The 13469-nt window shown below is 39.6% G+C and overlaps 1 protein-coding gene across 5 annotated transcripts in view; it reads right to left on the reverse strand.

Moving 5' to 3' along the window:
* Nucleotides 1-768: 768 nt before the first annotated feature.
* Nucleotides 769-13469, reverse strand: part of tenm3 (teneurin transmembrane protein 3) — a 237767-nt gene continuing 225066 nt past the window's right edge. For all 5 annotated transcript variants that reach the window (XM_053329180.1, XM_053329172.1, XM_053329158.1 and 2 more), the window contains 11 exons: nucleotides 9789-9986; nucleotides 8880-8939; nucleotides 8089-8433; nucleotides 7004-7248; nucleotides 6731-6912; nucleotides 6418-6620; nucleotides 5208-5318; nucleotides 4843-4985; nucleotides 4610-4734; nucleotides 3699-3829; nucleotides 769-1796 (listed from right to left, as the gene is read on the reverse strand). In XM_053329180.1, coding sequence (XP_053185155.1) covers nucleotides 1041-1796; nucleotides 3699-3829; nucleotides 4610-4734; nucleotides 4843-4985; nucleotides 5208-5318; nucleotides 6418-6620; nucleotides 6731-6912; nucleotides 7004-7248; nucleotides 8089-8433; nucleotides 8880-8939; nucleotides 9789-9986 — 2499 coding nt within the window. In that variant the 3' untranslated portion in view covers nucleotides 769-1040. The remainder of the gene's footprint in view (nucleotides 1797-3698; nucleotides 3830-4609; nucleotides 4735-4842; nucleotides 4986-5207; nucleotides 5319-6417; nucleotides 6621-6730; nucleotides 6913-7003; nucleotides 7249-8088; nucleotides 8434-8879; nucleotides 8940-9788; nucleotides 9987-13469) is intronic.

A 13469-nucleotide genomic window follows, 5' to 3' on the forward strand; every position in this document is an offset into this window, starting at 1 on the left:
AGCACAGGGGATGAGGAGGAGTGGTTTTAGAACTGACAAAACATACCATAGATATCAGTAAGAAACAAACAAAAACACAACTCAAAGCTTCTGGTTGTTTAGTTCAGATCATGGTCCATTCCGGTGGTGGTGGTGGTGTAGTAATAATAGTAATAGTGGTATAGGTAATAGTATGTAAACACTTTTTTGTTCATTTTTTTTATATCCCCTTTTTGTCTGAAGCAAATGCAAGTTTATATAGAAAACAAAACAAAAAATCCAAACAGAAAATCTGTCTTTTTTTTCCTCCTTCATACAAATTGTAGTCCTTTTTTGTGCCTGTCTCTCTTTGAGAGAGTCCACAACAGTTCCATTCAATGGCTTCAGCCACAGAAACAAAATATATATATAGACATGGCCCGTAGAGGTCTAAAACCCCGAGCAATGGGTCACAGCTGGACCCACACAGATATAATACCTGCAACATCTGTTATGTTGGCTGCTCTGACAGTTTACAACTGTCTAAATGCTTGTGGGCTCATCTAGTCGTGATGGCTGCTGAAATGCCCGGTTGGCTATTTGAATGGGTCTGTACATCCCATTAGATAGCTCAAGATACAGCACTCAGGTTAGCCCCACCAACCAGAGAGAGGGTGAGGGGCACGCGTGCAGGCTGTTCAAAGGCAGACGACAGGGCGATAGAAAGAAAGAGAGAAAGAAGAGAGAGAGAGAGGAAAAGAAAGAAAGAAAGAAAGAGAAAGAAAAGGCATTGGTCAAAAGACTGAACCCTCTTGCAGGCTCATGTAGACTGTTTTAAACCATCACAACTGGATAATGTTTCAGGTCAGATGCACTGAAGTGATTGTGACATCATCACTCAGTGTATAAACCTTTATCATCCTGAAAGAACTCATTTGTAAATGGTGGGTCTCTTTAGTGGCTAGTTTTGAGTCTCAAGACAGTTCAGTCTGTGACATCCATTTTATGTTAAAACTGAACTCAGTCTTCTTGGAGTCTCTGACAGTCACAGGGGTGGAAATGAAACCTTTGTTGATGCCGTGTTACCTCCTCCCTATCTCACTCTGGCGTAGGAACTGGATGTTATTGGCGCTGTCGGCGAGCTCGGGGTACTGCTCTATGGACAAGACGTAGTAGCCATCGTAACCCAAAACCTTACCGCTGCTCAGCAGCTGCCTTTTCTCCCCCTCCGTCCACAGTCGAACTCCCTCCTCCCCGTCTCTCACCCGCTGCTGTTCTCGGGCCCAGGCGCTCGACAGCGCCCTCTGTCTGGCGTGCTCCAGGATGCGTGCTTTCTCTTCGTCCAGCGTTGTCCCATAACGCACGTGGAGTGCCAGAGAGCCAAACTGGAGCTCCACATCTGCAAAGCGCCGCGTTCGGCCATTCATCACTGTGGTGGACTGGGACACTGTCACATTCACACCGTTTTCCAGAGATTTGCGTCCCGAGGTCAGCCGCAGTGCACTCAGGTCGTTCTCAGGCAGGCTGGTCTTGATGAAGTAGTGCGTGTCTCGTCCCTCCACTGTGAAATGTAGGTCTTCAAGGTAGAAGGCATTGTTTAAGACAGCAGCCACTTTGATGCAGTCCTCATTGGCGATGTTGAGGGCGTTGGTCACCACGCGGCCTTGGATCACAGCCAGCATCACTCCTTTGCCTATCAGAGACTTGACGGTGGCAAACCACAGCCATGGTTTGGTGTGGTCTGAATGCCGCCGGCTGAGCTGGATTTCTGGCATGCGCTCAAATGACAGGAAGGCCCGAGACTGTCGCGTTACTTCCTGCTGGACACCTGAGATAGACTGTGGACCATAAGACAAGAAGAAGGTTTGATTTCATGTGTTACTTGTAAGACATCATGAGATTTTTAAGATACTTTGAAAACAATCCAAAATACTGAATTAAAATATTAAATTAATCATTAACTAAGATGATATACAGAGAAAATGCTAAATGTAGAGGTTGATTACTTTATCTGCCCAGTCTTAAAGCTAAACAATGTGATGAGACAGCAGAGAGCAGAGTGACTTAACGCTTAGCAAGGGGCCAGTTGTCAAATTGAAGCCTGTGACGTTACTTTATATATTTAACGACATTCATTTTATATCCTTTCAGTACATATGACAGGCCCAGCTTTAGACAACAGGGGGCCCTAATTTAAGTCAATATGATACTTTCCATGTGCAGGAGTAGACTATGTGAGGGTCCCCTGGGGTCTGTGTGATATAAAGTTTGTCATCAGGGGGTGTAGGCGTAGTCTCTGTACATCTGTCTACCTCCAATTTGTTGTAGTCTGCATGGCCACCACACTGTTAGGGCTAATGCATCCTCCACAGGGTTGTAGAAATACAACTACTACACATCTGTGCTGTCCACAGCTGTCCATGTACATGTCTGCTTGGGAGTATATTATTTCATAGTTCTTGGCCTGGAGCTAAGAACTATAAAATAACACTACAAATTATATATATATATATATATATATATATATATATATATAATCTATTCCATTTCATTTGCTTAACTTTAATCAGTTTCACAGGCTAGTTTCACAAAACTTACTTCAAAGCTTCAAACTATGAATTAAGTTCACATCAGATTTTAATTAGTCTCATATAATTTCAAGGTAAATAACAACGTAGCATTAGTAAAGTTTTTTTTCCAACTAAAATGTTAGCTAAGCTACGTTACATAACATCACGTATCTTTGCTAACTTTTTGGCTTAGCATCTGCCATCATCAGTCATCATTTATCATCATGTGTCAGTACCCAAACCACACACATTTCAGTTTCAGTACATTCACATTTAAATAACACTTCCAGTCATTTTAAGTCTCTCTCATTTCTATTTTATCTACATTTTCTCCCAATTTCTCGATGAATCTGACGCCTTTAATTTTGTCCATGTCTTCATTAGGCAGTTTTCACATTGGTCTCTTAATTTTACTAAATTTCAGCAGTCTTTCAGTGTTTGAGCATAAGTGACTTCCTGATAACCTGTCCACAAAACAAATGTGTAAGTAGAGACAATGAGTGAGTGAGTGTAAGAAAAGAGGAAGAGAAGGCAGCTTTAAGCAGAGAAAGGCATGAATGATTGGCTTTGCAAGATGACTCTTTATTGTCTTCTCCCCTCATTTCCTCTCTCATTATTCCCACTCCATTTCTTCCTATAGTACTTTCCTCCTATCTTCCAGTTTTCCCTCCATTTCCTGATTCTTTCTTTTCTATGAATGTCAGGTTTTCTCTTGATTTTTTCGCCTTTTCACGCTCACATTTTCTATCGCTCCGTTTCCCCCCAAATCTTCTGTTTCTTTTCCTCTTGATTTGCTGAATATGTTTTGTGCTCCATTCCCCTCACCAGTTCTTTTTCTTTTCTCCTATTTTTTATTTTCATCTCGCATGTATAAAATGGTCCTCACTGTCTCTCTGTTGCTGTTCATTGTGTGTTATCTGTATGCATTTGTGAATAACTATATGTTAATTTGAGATTAAACCATGAATGAATATTAGCTATTATTGTTGGATTTGCTGTAATTGTGGCGGTGTAGCCAGTAGCACAGCATGCCTGAAAGTATGAGCAGTGTAGCAGCATTCAGGTCAAATGTGGGTTCACATTCTGCTGCTAACACAACAGATAATTGTTGCTATGAAGTAAACTAGGATGGATGTGACCTGTCAGTGTAATAGTTGTAATGATACGTACAGGCAGGTCATCCCACAGCTGGCTCTTCTTCATCTCCAGTGACGGCTGCGTCAGGTCAAACTTAGGAATGGGGAATCCTGGGATGGCGTTGTGGAGATGAAAGCCAAACGTGACCAACCATATATTGACATCTGAAGAGAAAGAGAGCAGTGGTTGATGAGTGATGAATCAAAATAAACCACACTGTTGCAGCTCATTACTTTAAAGAAAACCAACTGACAATTCTTGAATGAAAATCATTTAATATGTCTGCTAACTTTTTAGCACCTGTTGCCTCAGAAGTATTCCAGTATACTTTTCATCTTTACTAAATGTATTTTTCAGGGGCTGTTTGGGAAATAAAATTAGACCAACCAAAGAGTTAAATTTCACCAGTATTGCATGGATGATAAGTTATTTGGGTTGATGACATACAACATTGAAATATATCTTTATGTTCCATTTAATGTAGGCTAAATTCATGCTATACCGCATTTGCATTAAAAGCAAAAATCATGGTTTCCTGACTTTCAAGCAATGAAAAGCTGCCAATGAATGACAAAATCCTGCAATGTTCTTTAATCAGAAGAGGACTCAGAATTGAACCGTGAGGGACTCCTATATTTGATCTCTTAGAACACTTGACCTGCATCAGTATGTTACTGTAACTGTGTTGCAGTCAACTTTATCCAAGCAGCTGATCCCTCCTGCGGTACTCTGATTACTCTGCCATGTATGCATGTCATCTGTTTCTAACTGACTTTTGACATAAGTGCAGGACAAAGACCACAAACAGGTGAAGAAATAACAAAGCTGCTGGATGAAAGCAGAGATCATTACATGAAGTGATGTGTCCTTACATTTAAAATAATTCTAGAACACCTGTTTACATAAGGATGCACTATGTATAATATGTATACTCTGACTTTTACCTGTGACATATTCTTTGACCTGATGAATTTTGCTGATTGGGTTGTTGCCTCGGAACATGTACAGGTTGAAGGGTTGGGGGTCTTTACCAACCCGCGTCCATGTGCTAATGTCAGGAGTGGTCCACCTTCATGACAAACACACTCTGGTTAGACGACACGCTGACAAAGCACTTATGTATAATCACATCTTATGCTTGGACTGGAAATGAGTGAATCAGTGACAGACTGCCTACCTCCCAGCAGGGATGTCGTAGTCCCTATCTCCAAAATGCAGCAGTCGAGTCAGAGGATCATACAAGCCTCCATGGAAACCAATGACCAGCACAAAGTCTGGGTTGGAATCAAAGTAAACTTCGCCGTAAGCTGTGTACTGCACCTATACACACACACACACACACACACATACACACACAGTCATATTACCATCACTTCAGAGGACATCTAAAGTTGAAGTCTTCACTCTAAAAAGATTTATGTTATGGGGACTTGCTTTTTGTCCCCAAAAAAGGAGCCAAGTCCCCACAATGTTAACACACGTACAGTATGTCCCCACAACTTGAGGGGATGTACACACACACACACACACACACACACATACCTGTTTAAGTAGGAGTCCATTGTTGCTGAAAACAGCCAGTGGGGTCCCAGTGTTATCACATGCAATATAAAACTCTTCTCCACTGCTGATTTCCATAGCAAACACATGGCCCTGTGCAACAAAAAACATTATGTTATACACATTATGAATATAATAATAACAATGATTATTGTTAATCATTGCTGTCGTATTCCTTCACAAGTGATAACAGGAGGGCCATGAATAATTATGTCATTATTATTTTTAATTATTGTGGGTCTTGGTGCTGCTGCCACCCTAATTTCACTAACCATATTCATCACAATGAAACAATTTTATCTCTGGCTGCCACTGTGTCGCAGGTTCCCAAAGCAGTGAAGCATTTAAAGCTTCTGCAGATTTTTTCTAAGAGTATTTTAATGTGATAAAGTGGAGCTGCTACACAGAAAACCTCCTCCTCGTCTCTAATTGAGATGCTGTACAGTCTTTTTTTCCCCCTCATGGTCACTGGAGGGAAGCCCACTCCACACAGACATCATAAATCTTAAGTTGTGAGGAAAACCAAAAGTGACTCATAAACATCAGAGACAGAGAGATAATTCCAGAGACGGACCTATTCACCCAAATCGAAGGTTTCACTTGTCTTAACCATTTGGTTTCTTTTGGTGAAATATCAGAGAGCCACCAGGATGATAAACATGAGGACATAACTAACACATTTACACTTTATGTATGACTGACTCTTTCCACAAGTCTATCAGAGAGCAGAAAAAACTAGTTTGTAAGCATTAGTCCTCTGAGACCAAAAATACATCAACTTATCTACTCACCTTGACCAATGCAGGATTTTTGAGGTTGACACTGATATTTATATTTGGGAGTATATTGAATACTATAATGATGTCCAAGCATTTAAAGGTATTTTTGTTATATTGCATAAACAAAAAAATCTTGATACGATCCATTTGTTTAAAAAAATAATTGTGACACAAGGAGGACATTTTTACTGTGGGAAGATCAACTTGTCAGCGCTCTCTGGTGGATAAACAGTGTAACATTGACAGTGTTTCTAAATAACCTCGAGCCTAGTTTGGTATTTCTGTTCTGCATGTTACTTACCAGCCAAAATGGGCCAGTTGCTATGGGCCATATACCTGCTTGTCTATAAGTACAGTAGGCTATGTTAGCACTGACATCACTATATTCGGAATCATTGTGCCGGTGTAGTTACCTGCAGATCATAGTAAAAGGAGGTGATCTCAGAACTGGAGTGATTATAGACGTGGGTGATCCTGGTGGGGTAATTCAGGTCAGCGTAGAAGAATTGCAGATGTTGGCCCAGACTGTTTCTAGATGCTACACGCCTGCCCAAACCGTCATAACGGTACTGGATGGTCCAACTTGCTGCTTTACTGTAGACACGGACTAGAAGACCTGAAAGACAAGAATAAAGAAGTGAGGAGATTTGAATTTGTTTGAGGTTTCTCACTTTGGTGATTATAATTTTACTGGAATTGCCACATTTTTTTACAAAAATTTCCCACCTTTGGAGTTGTATTCAAATATCTCGGCTCCTCTCTGTCTGAGGAAACCATCTTCATCCAGCCTGTACTGAACATCTCCCAGACGAGTGATTCTGTCTCTTAGGTCGTAGCGTAGAGGCGTTAACCGGCCGCTGTTCCCAGGGTTCAGTAAATGCAGGTTCCCATTCAGGTCATAATTATACCTGGCAGGACATAAAATGGTACTGTTAATATGTGGCATCATCAAAAAATGTTGATGATGTTTTTCTCTTTGGTTCAATGTTGTGACTCTACCTCCACATCATTTTCTCATTCAGGGAGACTGTTTGCAGCTGTCCATCAACGTCATATTCATATCCATATTTGGTCGTGTTTGCGAATGGGCCGATCTTGATCTCGCGCTTGGTCACTCGGCCCATGTTGTCATACTGAATGGTAATCCAGTACATCAGAGACCTGAAGATCTCATACTGGATCTCCTTGATGCGACCGTGCTGGTCAAAGTGCTTTGTGTAAGTCATCACTGCTGTGGAGATAATCTGAGAGGAAAGGGAAGATGAGTGTTTGAACTTGAGCACTGACAAACAGCTCTGCAGATCACTCTTCAACACAGAGACAGACAAGAAAATGCACTTAACAACACTACACTGCCATTCAGAGGTTTTATTGTCTTGCTTTGTAGACACAAACACACACTTGTAGTGATGAGTAGGTTTCATTTTGAGAAGTGTTAGCTTTGTGTGTTGGAACAGTGGCTTTTGTTGTAATTTGGCACGATATAAAGATAAAGATTGATTGGTTGATTGATCAATAACTTGCTGAAGCTGTAGCAAGAAAACTACATTCATTAAAAGTATGTTTTCAATGATGTTTTCTCCTATATCATGGATAACAGAGAGGTCTTTTCTTCTGCTTGCTTTTTATCCCTCTTGAAATTTCTCAGTTCATTGTGTTTGCATTCTAAACAAAAAGAAAAATGCATTTGATGTATTGAGGTTTTTTTTAACACAATTTCAACAATCTGAATGGTAAAGCTAGGAAAAATGGATTGGTCGCTGTTCTTGGGGGACATGTTTTGCTTTCCCTTTGCATCATTTAATACTGTTAAATACATCAGTCTGTCATATCATCAGGGATGAAGAAGTTTTAGTCATCTCTCAGCCACCTGAGAAGCTCTTGAGTTTAGATGGATGATGAGTGGTTTTACTAAGCAGCCACTATGTTTGATGGTCAAGTGAACAAATGGAACACAGAGATTATTTCTCTATGATGTACGGTGTTTAGTATCAATCTCCACCTCATCACGATTAATGTAGATATTTTTTCTTACTTCTCCATAATTTAAGGAATTGTTAAATCAATGCAGCATCTTCTCTTACCTGATTGATATCGTAATAGATGACTCCAAATTTCCCAAACTGCTCCACCTTCCCCGATATGTCATCAAACTGATAGAGATCGATTGGCAGCGGTGTCTCGTTGATTACGGCCTGCATGCTGGTGACCCTGAAGCTGTTATCGTAGGTGTAGTCGAAGCGTGCGTTCACCATCCCGTCCTCGCTGAAGCGGAAAATCTGCCGGTCGACCAGCGGGCCGATCTGGCGGTAACGGATGGAGCAGATGAAGCCTTCGCTCTGCAGGTTGACCGTCTTCAGCACGCCAGCCGTCTCGTCATATGTGAAACTGACCCGCGTCGAGTCGTACAGGATCTCTGCCAGCTTGTTCTGGTGAGGCAAATACAACAGTGCAGTATGTGTTTACAACATCCAATATGTTCACCTAGAATCAACTACAGCATCAGTTAACCTCAATGACTGTCATCACCTCTAAAGTGGGCTATTCAAGCTGTCAAAGTCCCTGTTTATTCTCTGCTCAAAGTGCTACTTATGCATATCTCGTCTCTGTTTCTTCATCATTTTCCATATGCAGGCTGCATGGATCTCTCCCTGCTTTGGCTTTCAATGGCACTTTTAGGAGAGCCAAACCAAGCAGAGCCTGGATACAAAGATATATCTTTAAATCTATCCATCCATTCTCTTCTCCTGTTCACAATCCATTAATGACACACTACTTGAAAATAAACAAATGGAACACTTCGATGCACAGATAACTCTCGATTTGTGTTTTTAATTCATGTTAAATGCAAAAAACCAAACAGAAACTCTCATACCTGTCTGCGATATTTGTACAGTATGCAGCGACCAGTGCCTAGATGGGCAACTCTGAGGAGCTGGAAGGAGACAAAAAGTCAAGTTTTAATATCTTCACAAAGGATGATCAGATTATTGTGTTGCTAATCAGTCATGCACAATAAAAGATAACTGGTCCTCACACCAGAAACATGAGCTGATCCATCGTCAGTGTGAGCAGAGAGGTGACTATGTTGAGACTTTAAGTGTGCCAAAAAATATGGCCCTGCCTTACAGTTTTAAACAATATCAATCAATCACTTTATTTATACAGAAGCTTTCATACAGGTTAATATAGTACAAAGTGCTTCACAGCTGATTGACAAGGACAAGGAAAACATAAAGAAAAGGATTAAAAATGACGAAGGAACAAAAACATGGAACAAATGCAAAGTGCACGCAAGAGAAAACAAGAATGATAAAAAAATAAAACTTTAAGTAAAACGACTAAGAAAAATATATAAATAAATGAAAATGAGAGAATAAGAGAAAAAGTTTATTAAAAGTTAGAGTAAAAAACTGTTAAAATAGATTAAAAAGACAAAAGAAAAGTAAAAATGAAATAAGAGATCAAATTTAATAAAAGCTCGACTAAAACTAGGTTTAAAAAAGAGATTAAAAAGACAAAAGAAAGAAGATATATAATAATAATTATTATTATTGTATTGTAATTTTAAAACATCAAAAAAAGATTATAAATAATTCTTAATCAAAAGCCATAGAGATTGGCACTGATAAATATTTAATCAGAATATCTGATAAAATATTTAGCAAAACTATTACGCTTTGCTAAACGAAGCCTGGAAAAAAGTAAAGAAAAAAATAGTGAATGATATGAGTTGCAGCAAGCTTCAGTCTTACTGCTGGTAGTCATGCACACAGTCACACACCTGTCCATCCTCAGAGTAGTCCACAGTAACAGAGGCGTTGCTCTCTGGGGGGGTGTAGATGTTCCTGTAGTATCCTATGGATCTGATGGTCTGCATGGTGTGTCGAGCCACGCTGGGCATGGTGACTGCTGACAGACGATCCCCTGAGTCATAGTCAAAGATGTACTGGTGCTGGCTGTGCAGCAGCAACACCATGGACTGTTACACAGAGGACAGAACAAAGCAAGAGAATGTTACATGTCCACAGAACAGCCAAAGCACAGTCACACTTTACACATTATTATTCTATTCTTCTATCTGACATCTAACCTCTAAACCTGATTGAAATATTATACATATTTCTGTTATCAGGAAGATATTAATACTTATTTACTGGATACTAGTAATACTCATATAGGTCATTGACTGTGGGACATGACATGAACCAATATCAATATACATTATAAACCAATCAGTGAATCAAGCCCAGCTGGCAGAACATCTTTTAATCAGCTTTTATTGGATGATTATCTTGATATTTTTGCACCATCTGATGAGGTGGTGCCCCACCGGCTCTCATGCAAAAATCCCCCGCTGCACAAGACAGTTAGGACAGCTCTCTGTGCATTTTAAATAGTGTATGTCTTCACAGCCCCCAGGAGACATTACCAGCCGGCTAACATTAGCTATTTAGCTTTTTGCATGTTTGTATTTAATAAGATCCTGATCCATACACATCACATCACCTGTGTGCTCGCCTCTTTCATAGATTCAAGTGCAGCAAAGAATCCATTTGGAACATGTTACAGTTTGTTTTTAAGGTATCTAACAACCTGCCCCCTTCGTACATAAGACATTTTTTTATTGTATTAATGCATAAACAAAATAAAATAAAACAAAATAATAATTAAGAGCTATACCAAATATAACAGGGAGGAAAATGCCATAAGATGGATGTTCAAGATGCCAACCTCAAAAGAAAAATATATGCATTAAGTAAGTAAAAGATCAAATGGGGTCCAGAGAGGTTAGAGTATTTACATGGGGGCTATATGGGGAGAAGGTACATAAGATATTTTTAACCCTTCAGGTGTCAAGTTAACTGAAATGAGGCACTGATGTAGTTCAAGTAGAGCACTGAGGTTGTGAAGTTGGCTCCTAACATCAAACCATATTCTGTCCAATTTATGTGCTAAGCTTTTGGATTTGATTGATTTAACTTATACTCAATGTTAAAAAAAACATTGGTAAACTGTCCAATATTGACATGCGTACCTGCTGATACAGTTGCTTTATTAATGGGAGGATTAGTTCTCTTACAGAATCCTCAGTGCTGCAAAATCCAATGGTATGACCATTCCTGGCTGTCTTGATGTCTTCAACACACCACTACAACATGTGTCCTATTTTACTGTATTTTACTGAAAGAAGAGGCTTTTTGGATTGTCTTTCTCCATAACAGATTGCTGTTTAAAATAATCATTCGAATTTGATAGAAGGGCATTATGCTGTTACTCTGTCTGAGCCAGTCCTGATAAATGGGCTTTTGTGCAGTTAGTGGAAGTGGAACACAGGTGGAGATTTCATTGAGCAGTCACACACAAAAGCACAAAGAAAGCAAGGACAGAAACAGTGACACACTTTAAAAAGCAGAAAGTGAACAGAGTCCAATCTTTCCATTTTCAACCAACCTTCAGGTAAAATCAAAAAATGCTCAACATTTCCTACAACAAGCAGACACTGCAGCACAGGGTCATAGAAATTAAATTCACAGTAATAATAACATGTTTAGTGGACATACAGTACATCTTTCCTCCACATGGGTCTGCTACAACATTATTGTCTGTAGAATAATGTGACACCAATTTACCTTCAGTTGTCCCAAACTTAAGACCAAACCATCCCTTCAACAAATCCTCTAGGGCTCTACACCGTGACTAGTGGTGGACAATACAGTGAAATGTGAGGAGAACACAAATGTAATCCAAGTGAAGGGACATCCGGAAAATAAATACAAACATCACACTCTCCTTGCCTCAGGCTGGTTGTGAAGACCACCGTGACCTTCTGATAGACAGCTCATTAACCCACTACAGTGCATTAACCATGCTGTCTTTGTTCTCCCTATCATTTAAAGATTCAACTTTCACTTTATATAATGTAGCTGCTTTTATAGATTCTTGTGTATCTGTGTTTTATGTCGTTTATGCAGCTATTCACTGGGTTTGTGAAGAAAGAAAGCAGCTCTCTGAAACTGTTAACCCTGTAAAACCAAGTAAATCATATTTAATACATGAGTTTTAGAGAGCTCTACATCATCAGTGTAAAAACCTGATGTAGATGATCAGATGCATGTAGTGCACACACAAACCACCAGGGGACCTTTTATATGAGACATCTAACATGGATGATGTCAATCAGTGAGCCACAATTTTGAGGATATTTTCGCCTGTTTCTTCCTGTTAAAAGGGAGTTTTTTCTTGCCACTGTCACCAAGTGCTTGCTCATGTGGGAATGTTGGGTCTCTTTAAAATTAAAACCTGAAGAGTTCGGTTTAGAACCTGCTCTATGTGTAAAGTGCCTTGAGATGACTTTGTTGTGATTTGGCGCTATACAAATAAAGATTGATTGAGGTACTGATACTTAAATAAGAATAGTTAGTGGATTGATGCAATGTTGAATGACTTCATATTTTGTAGCTTATTTTATGGTAAATTTTTGGTCATTTTTATTGAATTTCATGTTGTGGGTGACATGCAGGACCTTTAAGTGCTTAAAAACTGTTATGCTCTGTATGTTATTGTTTGTTTGAAAGAAAAACATGAGAGCAAAATAAAAAGCTACTAAACATGTAATAGGTGGTGATATGAGCTCTATGCAAAGAATGAAAATGATCTGGCAATGATTTGATGGTTGAGCATTTAGAGCCCCCATACTCAAGTAGCGGCCCGCGGGCCTTTTGTGGCCCGCGGAGTGTCTTTTAATGGCCCTCGAGCTGTTTTAAAAAGTTTTTTTAATTATTAAAAAAAAAAAAAAAAAAATCGCGCTGGGTGCTCTTATTTTGAAACCGCGCGCTGTGATCTCAATACGAGGCTGGGGGTTGCAACGATAAACAGATAGCACTCCAGCCCACAGACCGCTCCAGCCCTCCCAAACTCGAGACAGACAGTCCATCTCAGCAGCAGTTTGAGGTAAAAGATCAGTGTAGATTTTGCCAGTGAGTGTTTCATGGTAGACAGAATCAAATCAAGCACAGGTATAGTAAATGGTACACGTTATTAAGGCAGCTGATAAAGGAAAACATCTTAAAACTAACTACGTATTAGTTGTGATGAAATACTGCAGCTCCTGTTTCATTTGTGCAGAAGATGTGAATCTGCATTCTCAAAAATGAACTTCATCAAAAATCAGTACCGGAGTCGCCTAACCAACGAGCATGTGCATCAGTGTGTCTCCCTGGCAATCACACCATATCAGCCCAGGTTTGAAGCATTGGCCAAAGAAAGCAGAGGCCAATTCTCCCATTAAAGGGGACGTGAGAAATGTGAAATAGTTTGGTAAACAAAGCACAAAAATGGGCTGTCTGAAGGCTATTTGTTTTTTTTGTTTTTTATCTTGAACAGGGTTATGTTTGGTTTTATTTAGTTATTTATTTTAATATATGCCCAAATTAAAATTATATTTTTATTTTAGGAAATATTT

The sequence above is a fragment of the Scomber japonicus genome, chromosome 2 (genome assembly GCF_027409825.1).
Source record: "Scomber japonicus isolate fScoJap1 chromosome 2, fScoJap1.pri, whole genome shotgun sequence".
Lineage (NCBI taxonomy): Eukaryota > Metazoa > Chordata > Actinopteri > Scombriformes > Scombridae > Scomber > Scomber japonicus.